This window comes from Miscanthus floridulus, chromosome 9 (genome assembly GCF_019320115.1).
Source record: "Miscanthus floridulus cultivar M001 chromosome 9, ASM1932011v1, whole genome shotgun sequence".
Lineage (NCBI taxonomy): Eukaryota > Viridiplantae > Streptophyta > Magnoliopsida > Poales > Poaceae > Miscanthus > Miscanthus floridulus.
The window spans coordinates 134,155,935-134,170,793 of record NC_089588.1 but is presented as its reverse complement, the minus strand read 5'-3'; the positions used below and the strand labels follow the sequence as shown (position 1 = coordinate 134,170,793).

General features: G+C 43.5%; 1 protein-coding gene and 2 pseudogenes across 1 annotated transcript; all 3 read left to right on the top strand.

Annotated features, from left to right (window-relative positions):
* Nucleotides 1-1,515: 1,515 nt before the first annotated feature.
* Nucleotides 1,516-2,639, top strand: LOC136482998 (noroxomaritidine/norcraugsodine reductase-like; annotated as a pseudogene).
* A 7,950-nt stretch (nucleotides 2,640-10,589) lies between these two features.
* Nucleotides 10,590-11,546, top strand: LOC136480997 (CASP-like protein 1U4; annotated as a pseudogene).
* Nucleotides 11,547-12,291: 745 nt separating this feature from the next.
* On the top strand, nucleotides 12,292-12,958 carry LOC136482996 (CASP-like protein 1U3). Its single transcript, XM_066480133.1, has one exon. It carries the CDS (start codon nucleotides 12,341-12,343, stop codon nucleotides 12,956-12,958), a length of 618 nt encoding a protein of 205 aa, XP_066336230.1. The 5' UTR covers nucleotides 12,292-12,340.
* Nucleotides 12,959-14,859: the final 1,901 nt, after the last annotated feature.

Below are 14,859 nucleotides of genomic sequence, written 5' to 3'. Positions count from 1 at the left end.
TCTTAAGTTTTGAATGTCTCCACTAATTTGAAAGCCATAATTTTCCCCCTCATGTTTCTCACTCTCCCACTACTACAATCATGATTAGTAGGGGCGGCTCAAATGGATTTGTATGACCGATTTTGCTAGCCACCCCTGCCATAGCGTTGCTATAAATCGCTGATTAGGAGCGGTTGTCCAGCTGCCCCTACAAATTGCATTTGTCGGGGTGGCTCAATATTTATAGGGGCGCCGGCCATCGCTACAAATTATTTTCTAGAAAACACGATTCCAGATCAAAAAATAGCAAAAAAAAAATGAACCCGAGAGGCCCACAACGGTCAGGCTCCCGCAAAGAAAATGGTAAGTCACAGCATTTTTCTTCCCAAAATCATGCGATGGCTGTGGGGATTTAAACCCGCAACCTTCCCCTCACGCGTACCCTCCTCTACCAATGCACCTGACACTCACTTATATTTATATTGGATTTTGATTCCCCACATATTATCCTAAACCGGGTTTAAATTGATTGCTTGAGGCCCTAAACCAATTCAAATGATAAAATTCTCAGCTACAGAGTTGTATAACTTTTCGAGATATACAACTTTCTTCCTCCGAGGTCATTTATAAAATTTAAATTTTAAATTTGAGAAATTCAAATGTAGTTTTTCTTAACAAGTTGATTTCAAATCAAAAAGTTATCAACTACAAGGTTTCTTAATTTTTTGAAGACCTGCAACTTTTATTTTTGTTCTTTGTCCAAGGTCATTTAAAAAATTCAAATTTCATTTTTTAGAAATTTAAATGTAGTTTTCCTTGACAAGATGATTTCAAATCAAAAGGTTGTCACCCACAAAGTTTCATAACATTTTGGGATCTACTACTTCTATTCTGGTTGTTTCTCCTTCCAAGGTCGTTTGAAAACCCAAATTTGAGTTTGAGGAATTCAAATGTAGTTTTCCTTGACAAGATGATTTCAAATAAAAAAGTTGTTAACTACAAAGTTTTATAACTTTTCAAGGTCTACAACTTATATTTTGGTCATTTGGTTAGTTATTCATCCGATATAGTGATAGTTAAACTATAAGAGAGATATGTAAAATTTGTGAATAATGCTACTACCACTTATTGGACGAAGAAATGACCAAAATAAAAGTTGTAGATCTTGACGAGCTCTATAATTTTTATGTTCGTGACTTTTTCAGGTGAAATCAGTTAATCTTTCAAAATAATGTTTGAATTTGCCATTTTTTGAAATCAAAATTCAAGTAGATAAAACACAGTCACATGAATAGATGGACAAAATAATAGTTGTAAAAACACAATAAAACACTGTTCATATTTCGTTTTTTTATTTATATTATTTTTATTTTTGTTTGCTTTTTTCTCTTCTTTTTACGGGTTTTTTTTCCACTCTAAAAACCAGCTCAGCGTAGTGCGCCTATAGTGGTAGTATATATATAAGCATGGTGCAATGGCTGATAATAATACAGGATCCGACGAGCACAACAAACCCCGTGCATATATAGAGAGGGGATGGCAGCAGTGACGGCCAACGAGCGGTGGAGCCGGGCGGGCGTGACGGCGCTGGTCACCGGCGGGAGCAAGGGCATCGGGCACGCCATCGTGGAGGAGCTGGCGGGGCATGGCGCGTGGGTGCACACGTGCTCCCGCAACGCCGCGGAGCTGGAGGAGTGCCGCCAGCGGCGGGTGGAGGAGAAGGGTCTCCAGGTCACTGTCTCCGTCTGCAACGTGGCCGTGCGCGCCGAGAGGGAGGCACTCATGGACACCGTCAAGAACGTCTTCGCCGGCAAGCTCGACATTCTTGTTGAAGCCGGCGGTGGAGTGCACCGGCGAGGACTACGCACGCATCATGGCGACCAACCTGGAGTCATGCTTCCACCTCATCCAGCTCGCGCACTCGCTCCTCCGCAACGCCTCCGTCACTGGCAGCGGGAGCATCGTTCGCATCTCCTCCACCGCAGGCCGCCTCGGCAGTCCAGGGATCGGCTTTACAGCACTGCCAAAGGTACCCATTTCTAACATTCATGTTGCATATCTATCTATATGTTTAATTTATTGTGCTGGCTTTACAGCCCAGGGATCGTGCTTTACAACCCTGTTCGTTTGTCTTAGGAGCCATGCTTTTTCAGCGAAGGAATAATGTTTTTCTCTCATAGCAAATCAGTGAGTGAACAATACTTTTCAGCTTATCTTTACGGCGAAGGAGGGATGAACCAGCTCACACGGAGCCTTGCGACTGAGTGGGACCACGACAAGATTCTTGTGAACTGCGTCGCACCAGGGTTTGTCATGACAGACATGCCCAAAAAAGTACGTGTACATTTTAACCTCATGCACACTCACACGTCCTTGTACATTTTTACCATTTATTTCATGGTTCCTCTTTCTTTTTGTTTTTACCATGAGCTCGAGCAGCTACAGAATTCCAATAATGTTCTTTGCCGTAATCTGTCTTGAGTTGGCAGGTTGCAAACTCGGAGGCTATCGAGCAAGAATCTACGCGCAAGATTCCACTGCGCCGGGTCGGGGAGCCGGAAGATGTGGCGTCCCTGGTGTCGTTTCTGTGTATGCCGGCGGCCTCCTATGTCACCGGCCAAGTCATCTATGTTGACGGTGGCCGAACCATAAGCGCTTGACCAGCATCTATGTAAAAGTTAAACTTACTCGATCCACAAACTACACTCGGGAGCACCTAAATGTGTGTGATAAAAATATTTCCATGCATTGTCAGCGAGTGGGTGGACGTTCCAGCTCAGTGGTCCAAGCAATCACCAATGACTAATGAGAGAACCAATGGCAAGTAAAACGAGAAATAAAATTTCCAAGAAGTGGTCTGTAGGGATTCGATCTGGACAACTTCACAAAGCTGTTTATTAGCTTCTCCTACCAAACGGAGCCTTTTGAAACCTGCTTCGCCCTTGAAGCCCCGTAGATCGCAATCTCTTAGACTAAGCAGCGCTGGTATTCAGCTGATGAGGCACAACAGCGGCGGAAGCGCGGGCGACGAATGGCGATGGTCGGGTCCGAAGCAGATCTGTGCTCCCGGCGGTGCCACGTGCTGTGTGCTCATGGCAGGCGCTGGTGTTGTGCTCAGGACGGCCCAGAGCGGGAGCGGGGGCGCGGGAGAGGCCGAGCGATGGTGAGGGAGAGGCCGGCAGGGAGCACGCAGCAACCCGTGATGTGCTCAGGGCGTGCCGAAGTGGAGGCTTAGGTGAGGCCACCAAGGAGCGGACGCCCACCAATGCTCGTGGGCACGGCGCTGGGGTGCTCACGTGTGTGTGCAATCACTGGGGAGAAGGGCCGTGTGTCGGGAGAGATAAGAAAGACCATGTGCGAAGAAAGAAGAGAGGATTGAAAGGGAAAAATAGAAAGAAATTAATTAAAAAACTAAGGCACTATGGTCATTTTGTTATTTTTGTCCAATGGAAGAAGCTGTTTTTCTAGCAAATGGTTCACCAAATATAGCTTGTCTTCCACCAGTACGACTTCCTTTTTGACCAAAAGCTAAAAAAAATTACTTTACTATAGTGAAGCTGAGTTGTACCAAACAGGTCAATAATGAACGCTCACTACCGGAGATCGGCTCTTTGCCGAGTGCCAGGTGGTTTGCCGAGTGTTCTTTTTCGGGCACTCGGCAAAGCCGCCTTTGCCGAGTGTTTTTTTTGACACTCGGCAAAGAGGCTCTTTGCCGAGTGTTTTTTTTAACACTCGGCAAAAAGGCTCTTTGCCGAGTGTTTTTTTCTTGACACTCGGTAAAGAGCTTCTTTGCCGAGTGTTATTTTTTTACACTCGGCAAAGAAAATTTCAAAGCATATTTTGAAGCAGTAAATTAATTCAAATGAAAAAGTTTTCAACTACAAAGTTGTATAACTCATCAAGATGTACAATGTTTGTTTTGGTCTTTTCTTCATATGACAAAGTGAAAGTAAATTTGTTCACAAATCTAACATATCTTTCTTGTAGTTTATGAAACTACAAGAGAGATATATAAGATTTGTGAACAATGTTAGAACGACCATGTCGGATGAACAGATGACCAAACAACCAAAATAAACTTTGTAGATCTCAAAAAGTTATGAAACTTTGTAATTGACAACCTTTTGATTTGAAATCATCTTGTCATGCAAAACTACGTTTGAATTTCAAAATTTTAAAATTCAAATTTTGTAAACGACCTCGGATGAAAAAACTTCCTAAACTAAAAGTGTAGATCTCGAAAAGTTATAAAACTTTGTAGTTTACAACTTTTTTATTTGAATTCGTTTATGGCCTCAAACATGCAATTTACACTTGACAAAAAAAACTTCTTTGCCGAATGTTTTTTTTTTTTACACTCGGCAAAGAGCTTCTTTGCCGAGTGTTATTTTTTTTGACACTCGGTAAAGAAAATTTCAAAGCATATTTTGAAGGAGTAAATTAATTCAAATGAAAAGGTTTTCAACTACAAAGTTGTATAACTCATCAAGATGTACAATGTTTGTTTTGGTCTTTTCTTCATATGACAAAGTGAAAGTAAATTTGTTCACAAATCTAACATATCTTTCTTGTAGTTTATGAAACTACAAGAGAGATATATAAGATTTGTGAACAATGTTAGAACGACCATGTCGGATGAACAGATGACCAAACAACCAAAATAAACTTTGTAGATCTCAAAAAGTTATGAAACTTTGTAATTGACAACCTTTTGATTTGAAATCATCTTGTCATGCAAAACTACGTTTGAATTTCAAAATTTTAAAATTCAAATTTTGTAAACGACCTCGGATGAAAAAACTTCCTAAACTAAAAGTGTAGATCTCGAAAAGTTATAAAACTTTGTAGTTTACAACTTTTTTATTTGAATTCGTTTATGGCCTCAAACATGCAATTTACACTTGACAAAAAAAACTTCTTTGCCGAATGTTTTTTTTTTGACACTCGGCAAAGAGCTTCTTTGCCGAGTGTTATTTTTTTTTGACACTCGGTAAAGAAAATTTCAAAGTATATTTTGAAGGAGTAAATTAATTCAAATGAAAAAGTTTTCAACTACAAAGTTGTATAACTCATCAAGATGTACAATGTTTGTTTTGGTCTTTTCTTCATATGACAAAGTGAAAGTAAATTTGTTCACAAATCTAACATCTCTCTCTTGTAGTTTATGAAACTACAAGAGAGATATATAAGATTTGTGAACAATGTTAGAACGATCATGTCGGATGAACAGATGACCAAACAACCAAAATAAACTCTGTAGATATCGAAAAGTTATGAAACATTGTAGTTGGCAACTTTTTGATTTGAAAACATCTTGTCATGCAAAACTGCATTTGAATTTCAAAATTTTAAAATTCAAACTTTTCAAACGACCTCGGATGAAAAAACAACCAAAATAAACTTTGTAGATCTCGAAAAGTTATGAAACATTGTAGTTGACAACTTCTTGATTTGAAAACATCTTGTCATGCAAAACTGCGTTTGAATTTCAAAATTTTAAAATTCAAATTTTATAAACGACCTCGGATGGAAAAACTTCCTAAACTAAAAGTGTAGATCTCAAAAAGTTATGAAACTTTGTAGTTTACAACTTTTTTATTTGAATTCGTTTAGGGCCTCAAACATGCAATTTACACTCGGTTTAGTATAATATATTAGGAACTAAAACGGAATGCAGACACAAGTGAGAGTGTGGTGTAGTGGTAGAGGAGATCCGTGTACAGCGGGAGGTCTCGAGTTCGAATCGCGTCGGCCACGTAGCCATGAAATTCACGCGAAAAATGTCGGAGATGGGTGGGCGCTGGCTGGTGGGGGGGGGGCTCCATCGACAAAAAAAAAATTTTTTTTGGGTAAAAATTCTCATTTTTTCGGGTTTTTTTCGGTTTCAACTTTGCCGAGTATCGGCACTCGGCAAAGGCTTTGCCGAGTGCCCGACAAAAGACACTCGGCAAAGACGCCTTTGCCGACGGGTTATTTGTCGAGTGTTCTTTGCCGAGTGCAAATTGGGCTTTGCCGAGTGCCCCTGGCACTCGGCAAAGCCACTGATTCCCGTAGTGGCTGTGCATGTCACCTTTTTTCTCCAACTTATGCACATCACTATCACTTCGAAATTGAGTCGTTGCTGATTTAATAAACACAGTATATGGCACGAAATACATGCAACGTACATGATTTGATTTGTTCTGCCAAACCATATTCATCAAATTATATCACTTTATATATTTGCATCAATCATGCATGACATATATTGTCCATTATAAGTTATAACACAGAAAGCCCAGAGTATGGAAACAGTAGCGTTGGTCTAGCTACGCACCGGAATAATACTCACGACTTCTGTTGTTAAAAAAAAATACTCACGACTTCTTTCATACACCTGCGAGTACGTCTGGTACCAGTTGAATATAAAGGTACCAGACTTCGGAAGCGCTCGCATGTTGGCTGAAAGCATGGTGAATTTAGGAGAAGCGTGTCATGCTGATTTTCATTGATTATACACGTACACGAAAACATGCAGATGTGTGAAGCGTGCGCTGCAGATTTTCATTAATCGTGTGTATATGGTACATATATATGAAAATGAAAGCATGCATGCTGGTGGGAAAAGCGTGTGGTGCTGATTTTCCATTATTACTAGAGAAAACGGCCGGGTTATCTGTTTTGTCCTTTGCTTGCACGACAGAAGGATCAATGATGATGAGGAAACACAGAGTTGCCATTGTTGCGATGGATGCCATGGAAGTGAAGACTTCGTCAAGTCTTAGGCTAATTTTATGTCAATCTTATGTGGTCTTTCTTTCCTATGCTGGGTCTTTCTTAATATATCTATAAGTAATATAAATTTCCCTAGGGTGCCTTTACTATTACATAAATGGTTTTCCGAATGGTATTTCCACTGCTGATTCTATTTAAAATAATGGTGGTAACATATCACCACCGATATCGCTGGTTTTATTACAATGAAAATTGAACTGGTGGTGGAAATGGGACGTAGTAAGTAACTGAGAAAACCACCTCTCCCATCATCACCCTCAACCTAGGCACTGCCATCATATCTCTTTCCTCCCCCTACCCCCCGCCTCCTTTCTCTCACCTCGGTCGGTGCCTCACTTCAGGCGCGATGAGGATAGGGCTCGTCATCCCCTTCCCAAGCGTGGCGGCAACACGGCTCCCCCTGTCTATGCACGGAAAATCTGTTAATGTCTTCCTGGCTAACTTATAGGACTCTATCATATGATCAGGCAAGCCATATCAAGTGATCTGGCGAATGCTCTAGCGAGGAATCTTCTCTGTTTCTTCTTTGTTTTAGCCCAAATCTTGATCAAACCTTATCCACAAACACAAAAATGATTTTACAAGACAAGCCTTTTTATTTTCAGAGGCGGACAACAATTCTACGGGTCTCCTCAAATAGTATGGCATTTTAGGAGGCATTTTACTCATTTACAGAGACAACCCACCTCAAAAAAATCGATTAACATAGGTGGGCCTCATATGGCGTCTGCCTATGAAAATGGGTGTTATTTTTAGAGGCGGACACCTTTAGAGGCCTACCTCTATTAACAGATATGAAGCCCAAGGCCCATCTCAAAGCCTAGAATTACATTTGAGTATATAAATCAGCTAGGGTTTTGACTCCATCTGCCTCTCCCACGTACCCATTTGTCCATCCACCCGTTGCCTCTGACTCTTCCAGTCCTCTCCCTCTATCCCACATGCCCCTTCCCCTCTCACTTCCACAGAGTGGAGCACCATTTTCCTGCCTTGCCAGGATCCCATAGGTGGGGCGCTACTCCCCAGCCCCCCGTGAGGATCCCACAGGTGGAGCGCCACTCCCCCGCAACGTGCCGGGATCCGACACCCAGATGTCGTCCCTATCTAGATTTGGTGACTAGAGGTCGTCCCGTCAGGATCTAGCACCTAGAGTTCGTCCCCGCTAGGATCCGGAGGCTAGAGGTTGTCCCCCACTAGGATCCTGTGCCTGGAGGTTATCCCCGCCGTGATTCGGCTACTGGTGGTCATCCCCGCCAGGATCCGGAGCCTAGAGGCCGCCACCTCTGGCCAGCACTCCCTAACCACAACGACTTTGATGGAGAGGAGGCCAAAGTCTAGCGCCTCCGTGTCATTGCTTCCTCCTCCAACCAAGGAGACCACTGTGTGGATCTCGTGACCAAACAAAAAGGCAGGGAGGGAAGACCATGACGTAGCAAGGGTGGAGCTCAGTATGATCTGGTGGGCCATGGTGGTGGAGGAGCGGTGTTGGACAACAATGAGCACCAGTGGGGGCAACATGACACCTAGATGATGGGATTGGCAGCGGGCTTAGGCCCTCCACAGCGTGGGACTTGAGTGATGCTAGAATAGGAAAGAGATAATTGAAGAGTCACTCCGCACGCTGCAGCCAGTGCTGCCGATTCCAGAAAAACGAGGAGCGGCGCAGCTACTTGCGTCGGTGCCAACTAAATAGAATAGTATTTTTTTGCTTCCTTGCTTCTCTCTGCAACACCATCTTACATCTCTGACACAGTACTTTATGGTGGGTCCCATAGTGATTCTTCACACTACGCATGCAGAGACTAAATCTTACATCCCTGACACAGTCTTTGCTTTTTTTACTGGCACCACTCCACATTGTGGAGGGCCTTAGGAGTAGGCATGGCGGCAGTCTCAAGAGTGGCCTTGTCAGCAGAGCCATTTATTTTTTTTTTTCTGATTTTTGAAGGAGGGCATATTGCCCGTCTCCGCTGTATTGGATTAATAGTGATGTTGTTCTGGAGGCGGAAGGTGCTGCCACCTCCAGAACTATTTTGGACCGTGTTTGTTACTGTTTATAGTAGTAGGGAGCCTTGTATTCCCGTCACCCATTACAACATGTCTAACACATTTTTAGCATACTTTTTAGTCATAGACTTGTGTTTTCATCTCCATCTTCAAAACTAAATGATATCATCAAGGGCACATGCTCCTTACAGGGGCGAACACTAATAGAAAAGTAGGTTTCACTCCGGGTTGGTAGGGGCCTTTAATCGGAACTAGGAATCTGAGACTAAAGGCATGACTCTATAGTCGCAGTTGCTCTAAACCTGGACTAAAGGTCCTCGGAGACTAAAAAATAATACCTCCCATCCTTGTGCCTCACCGGATTCGAACCCAAGACCACATGTATTGCCTCGCGCGCACCTTTCCACCCCACCTACATAGCACGAGTCTAGATGGGATGCTTTTCTTTTGACGTAACCCGTCAGAGGACCTTTAGTCCGGGTTCATAACACCAACCGGGACTAAAAGGGTCAACATTAGTCCGGATCGATGATATTAACCGGGACTAAAGGGTCAAGGCTCTTTAGTCCGGGTCCGTAACACCAACCGGGACTAATGTAAACCTTTTAGTCCGGGTTGGTGTTACCGACCGGGACTGAAGGTCTTCTGATGCCCAAGAAACTTGGACCCGGGACTAATGCTCACATTAGTCCTGGGTCCGATTCTAGCCGAGACTAATGTGCTGAACCGAAAGTCTATTCTCTGTTACTGGAAAGAGACTGGCTGAGTGAAACCCTAGCCACGTATGTACTCTGGGAACAATAATATGCCTTGATACTTGTCTCATCAGCTATATTTTTAGATAGAGAGGGCTAAAGGCCTTAAGGCCTAGGGGTTGCATCTTCTAATTCCCAAGACTCTCTTGTGTTGCAAACAATGTAGACAAATTTTATCCGCATGAAACTCATTTCATCATATCTCTCCCTTTATCTATATTATGTCATGTCAACTTATTTAATGTGCATGCCCTGCTGAGAGTCTGAGACTCGCCTTAAGAGGCATGTCCCTGTCATACGTCGACCTCTTAAGCTCTCTTAGTTTCCTCTAAAAATTGAATTTTGATTTACAGAGACAAGTATTTATCATTGCACCTCCTATAATTTTCAGAGACAACACATTTTACCGACCGCCTTTGTAGATGAGATGTAGTGTCTTCTAACATTTTTATGTAGTTAGCCACCCAATCCTTAATTAGTGTGTAACATTATCGTAGTGTTTGGTTCACATCAATGTAACGTGATTCGATTACTGCCGGTAACTGATTCCTTTAATTAATGTTTGTTTCCGGCCTCGTGGAATCGAGTACCACCGTTATCAGATACCATACTGTATAAAGCTGATACAGCTCCAGCCCCCGTGTAATCAGATTACGGACTCGTCGTCTTCCCGCGTAATCATATTCCCTTTGCGTTTCCAATACCATTTCAGCAACCAAACATGTCGTATATTGCTGTGTACGAATTAGTCCAACAAAAAAACATAAAGAAGCAGATTCCATATAGAGCAGAGCTACCTACGACTTATCCGTGGAACCTAGTCATTGATTGCACTCTTAACTGAAGAAAACTATTGGCTCATCACCTACAAAAACAAAACGAGTAAGTAAACAACCGGCAATCATAAAACACGTTCTTTTTTGTTCGGAAACACCAATGAGCAACGCTTGTAACTACTTGCAACCAGTGAGATTAGAGGCCTGTCCAAGAGGGAGAGAAAAGAAACTATCGCTGACTGGTCAGCCTCAATAATAGGTAGCTAAAGGCTTGTTCATGTGTATGCATCATGCATGCATGGTTTCCCAAGAAATATGTACTCGTACTTATATCACAAGCAGGTACGGTGCATCTCCCAGTCACGCTCTTTCTTTAACATCTACTCTCGGCAGTAGTCGGCAGCAAATTGTTAGTACGTTGCCATCACATGCATGTGCACATACATATATGTATATAAATACATCCATGTATAAGCGCTAAATGCAAGCCTCAACGCACAGTCCTTGAATTACCCTGCCTTGGAAACTTCAAACTCGATACAGAGAGAGAGATCATGTGCCAAGAGAAGAAGTCAGGGACTCAGGGGGCTGCGCCAAGTGGTTGCACCGTTTCAGCTTCCTCTTCCGCGTCGCCGGCATAGGCTTGGTGGCGGTGGCCGCGGCGAGCCAGTGCACCGTCTACGCCGACTACGGCGCGCTCCCGCGCACCGTCACGTACAGCGACTTCCATGCCTTCGTGTACGTACACCAGACCGGAGAACTCAAAATCCATTGCCGCAAGTATCTGCACAACATTTGTACATTTGCGGCTGTGATGCAGGTACCTGGTGGCGGCGACCGCCATTGCCACGCTGCTAGAGGCAGTAGCCCTGTTCCTCAGCTCGAGGAAGAAGGGCAGGAGAAAGACAGCCTGGAGGGTGCTCATGCTGCTCCTCGGCGCCGTCGTGCCAGCGCTGCTCTACACGTCCGCCGGCGCGCGTTCGCCGTCAGTTGGGACGTCTCCTACTACTTGGAGCCCAGTGGGCGGCGCTTCAGCGTCAGCCACAGCAGCGTCGGCGGCGGCCGCTTCTGCGAGCAGGTGCACGTGTCCATGTGGCTCTCGCTCGGCGCCGCCTTGGCCGTGTCCATTGCTGAGTTCCTGACCACATTGCGATGGTGCCATGGCTGTGGGTTGGGTTCGGACTCTGGCTCTGACTCAGACTCGGACTCGGATTCGGAGTCCGTCTGTGGGCATGGGTGCCATTGCAAGCATTAGGATGTGCCATCTTTTTTGCTTTTGAATTTGTTGGTAAATCAATAATTGTAAATCAATGGCTTGTTTACCCTTTGTGATTGTTTGGCCACAAGTCGTCATGTAGCTTTTTTTTTTTGGTTAAAAATAAAACAAGCATGCAACTGTGCTAAGTGTACTGCAAGAAAGGAAAAGGATTCAAAGTGGACTGGACCTAACAGAGGGGGGTTAATTGATCCGTTGGCCTGTCAGTTCCCAAAGCATGTTGGGCCGTCACTTTGAGTTGCAAAGCAAGTGCTGGGCCGTCAGTTTGACTCATGAATGCCTAATTCTGAGCAGAGATGTTAACAATATATATACTACTACTATGAATTAACCATGGAACCTAATCATTGCTAATACCCTAATACTCTAGGTAAATTTGTTGGCTTGCCAAGCAAACTAAGCGATTTAGCGAGTAAACTAGTGGTGAACTGCCGTCGATATAATATGCAAGTATGTAACAACTAGTAGAAACAAGTGAGATTTAGATGCTAATCCACTAATTAGTCATTACCAAGAAGGCAAGAAAACAAAACGGAGGTGAGCTCGTCGTGTGCTAACGAACGTTAGTTGAGCGTGCAAACATGCCACCTACAATCACTCCCGTTGACCTTCTCTTCATCATCCACTTGTTAGTTGTCATCAAATGCTCATATATGTATATATACATCTACGCGCCAGCTCAAGCTAGCTAAGGCTCAACAAGCTCAAAGTCAACAATCGAGCTTCTAACAAGCTAGCTTGCTCATCCATCCATCGATCGGCGCACGTCAACCATGCACGACGAGGAGAAGAAAGAATCCAAGTGGGCGACGGCGGTGAGCATCGCCGGCCGCATCGCGGGCATGGGCCTGACGGTGGCGGCGGCGGTGCTGATGGCCACGGCGAGCCAGTGCACCGTGTACGCGGCTTATGGCGCGCGGCCGCGGACTGTCACCTACAGCGACTTCCCGCCCTTCGTCTACCTGGTGGGCGCCGCCTCCATCGCGGCGTTCCTAGAGGCCATCGCCATCTTCCTCGTCGTGTGGAAGAAGGGCAAGGACAAGACGGCCAAGGTGCTCATGCCGTTGCTGGGCGTCGCCGTGCCCGCGCTGCTCTACTCGGCGACCGGGGCCGCGTTCGCGGCGGTGTCCGACATGTCCTACTGCTCCGCCAACGGCAGGCGCGTCAGCGTCTGCGCCGGGAGCGCCGCCGCCGTCGGTATCGGCGGCAGTAACTTCTGCAGCCAGGTGCATATCTCCGTCTACCTCTTGCTGGCCGCGGCCGTCGCCGTGTCCGTCGCCGAGCTGGTCAGGGGAGTCGGAGGCTCGGCGTCCGGTGGAGATTCGGACTCGGACTCCAGCTCCAGCTCTGAGTCCGGCGGTTGTGACCATGGGTGCCATCACAAGCATTAGGTTTTGCGTTTTCGACCATGGTGTGGCTTCATTTCATCTTCTGAATTCATTTCCATTGGTGGCCCTTCTGTATTGTATACGTACCAACAGTATGATGGATAAAAATGCTATTGGAATATGCATTGTGATAGATGTCATCTTGGACTCCTTTTATAGTTTTTTAACGAAATTTTGCGTGCAGAAGTAGCTCTGGCAATTATCATTCCCTCAGTTATTTACTCCGGTCACAAATAAGCAATATGTATGGCCTATGTACACTTTCTTGGTAATAATGTTATAAAGCATCGCGAAAACAATACTATTTGTCAATAAAAATCAACACATTTACAAATTTCCAAAATGAATTAATACCGTGATACGCAGTCCTCTTATGAATATTCAAAGTAAAAGTTATCCAAATTGAACAAACAGAAAGTACCTTATAATGGAATGTAGACCATAACATAGTTGCCCAAGAAGGAAAACATAAGATTTTGTGGAATACCGAAAATAAGTGATGTGTACTTGGCCTCTAGAATATAATCTTGACTACTACCTCGATTTTATAGTTTATAAAACATTGCAAAACCCTAGTCACGGAACTATTCCACAAAAATTCATTAATTTTCGAATATCAAAATGAAGAAATATAAAATAATTTGTGAAACAAAGTTTTTATTTATAATTATTCATAAAACACAATATGGCGTACTTGTGACTATACGGAATCCCTGGCCAAAGGTCAAAAGTAATATATAATATACACAGAAAATACACCCTCACCGACTGTTAGTGAGACATGGAAACGAAAATAAGTTGTGTAAAGACTCAATGAACTAATGGTGTGTTTGGTTTCTGAGGTCGCCCCATGCTTCATGAGGTGATATATATCATAAGTTCATCTATGAGTCTTGACTGAATCAACCCAATCCTCGTGCATATACTAATTATTAGCTTATGAGGAATGAGATGATGATGAATCAACTCATTCGTTCCACAAACCAAATAAAAAAGTGGCAGGTGAGAAAAATATGGACCACCTCATTTTTCAAACCACACACCATAAGTAGTTGGAGCTAGGCGACGTGTCATGACAAGAAATAGGCATATAATTCAAACCTAGATGTACACACTCAAGCCACCTGCATACTTAGGCTCAGTTCCTTGAATGACTAAACGACTCACTAGATGTTGAAATAAAGAGAATTTTTGTGGTTATGACGATATCAAATAGGGCAAAATTACTATGCATCTTATCTGTAGTTGAATGAACGTCTCTCTAGATGGCTAAACCAAATATCGATGTTGAAAGCTAAAAACTATTATATGACCTACGCCTTCAACTGTTCATTATCTTCCAAGTGCAATTCTTTGCTACAAGGAGCGAGAACATATTGCTTTCATCCATCAAGCTTAAAGATTTTGCAGAAATGAACGAAAATGAGACCTCATCAGTGGTAGAAAAAACAAAATGCTTCCAAACTTTGCTGATGGAGGACATTGACCCGTGTAGCGCAAGTTTGGAGAAATTAAATGTTGTATGACAAGTAATTTTTACATCCAATTGTTAAGAAAACAGTACTTGCGTTGCGCAACATGTTACTTTAGTCTTTATTTGGACGACGTTGGTGCCTACTGAACAACAAGTACAGCTTTGTATAAATAAAGGTCTCAACAAACTTCTGTTAGAGGTCAAGTCACACACACAACTCACATAGTCAACACCGGTGCATAAGGTGGGATATATAATCGGGACTCTATGCACCACTTCTGAACATTCTCTGTGTGCAGTAGTCATTCGGTAAGCACATGGAAACTAGCTACCAGTTTTGTAGAAAAATAAATACATGATAATCTGGCTTCAATGCTTAAATATATGTGTTTTTTACATTCAATAATCTATGATCCTAGTTACATTTTAA

What these genes read in the sequence shown, in the direction of transcription:
- LOC136482996 (XM_066480133.1), top strand. Translation starts at nt 12,341, where the DNA reads ATGCACGACGAGGAGAAGAAAGAATCCAAGTGGGCGACGGCGGTGAGC.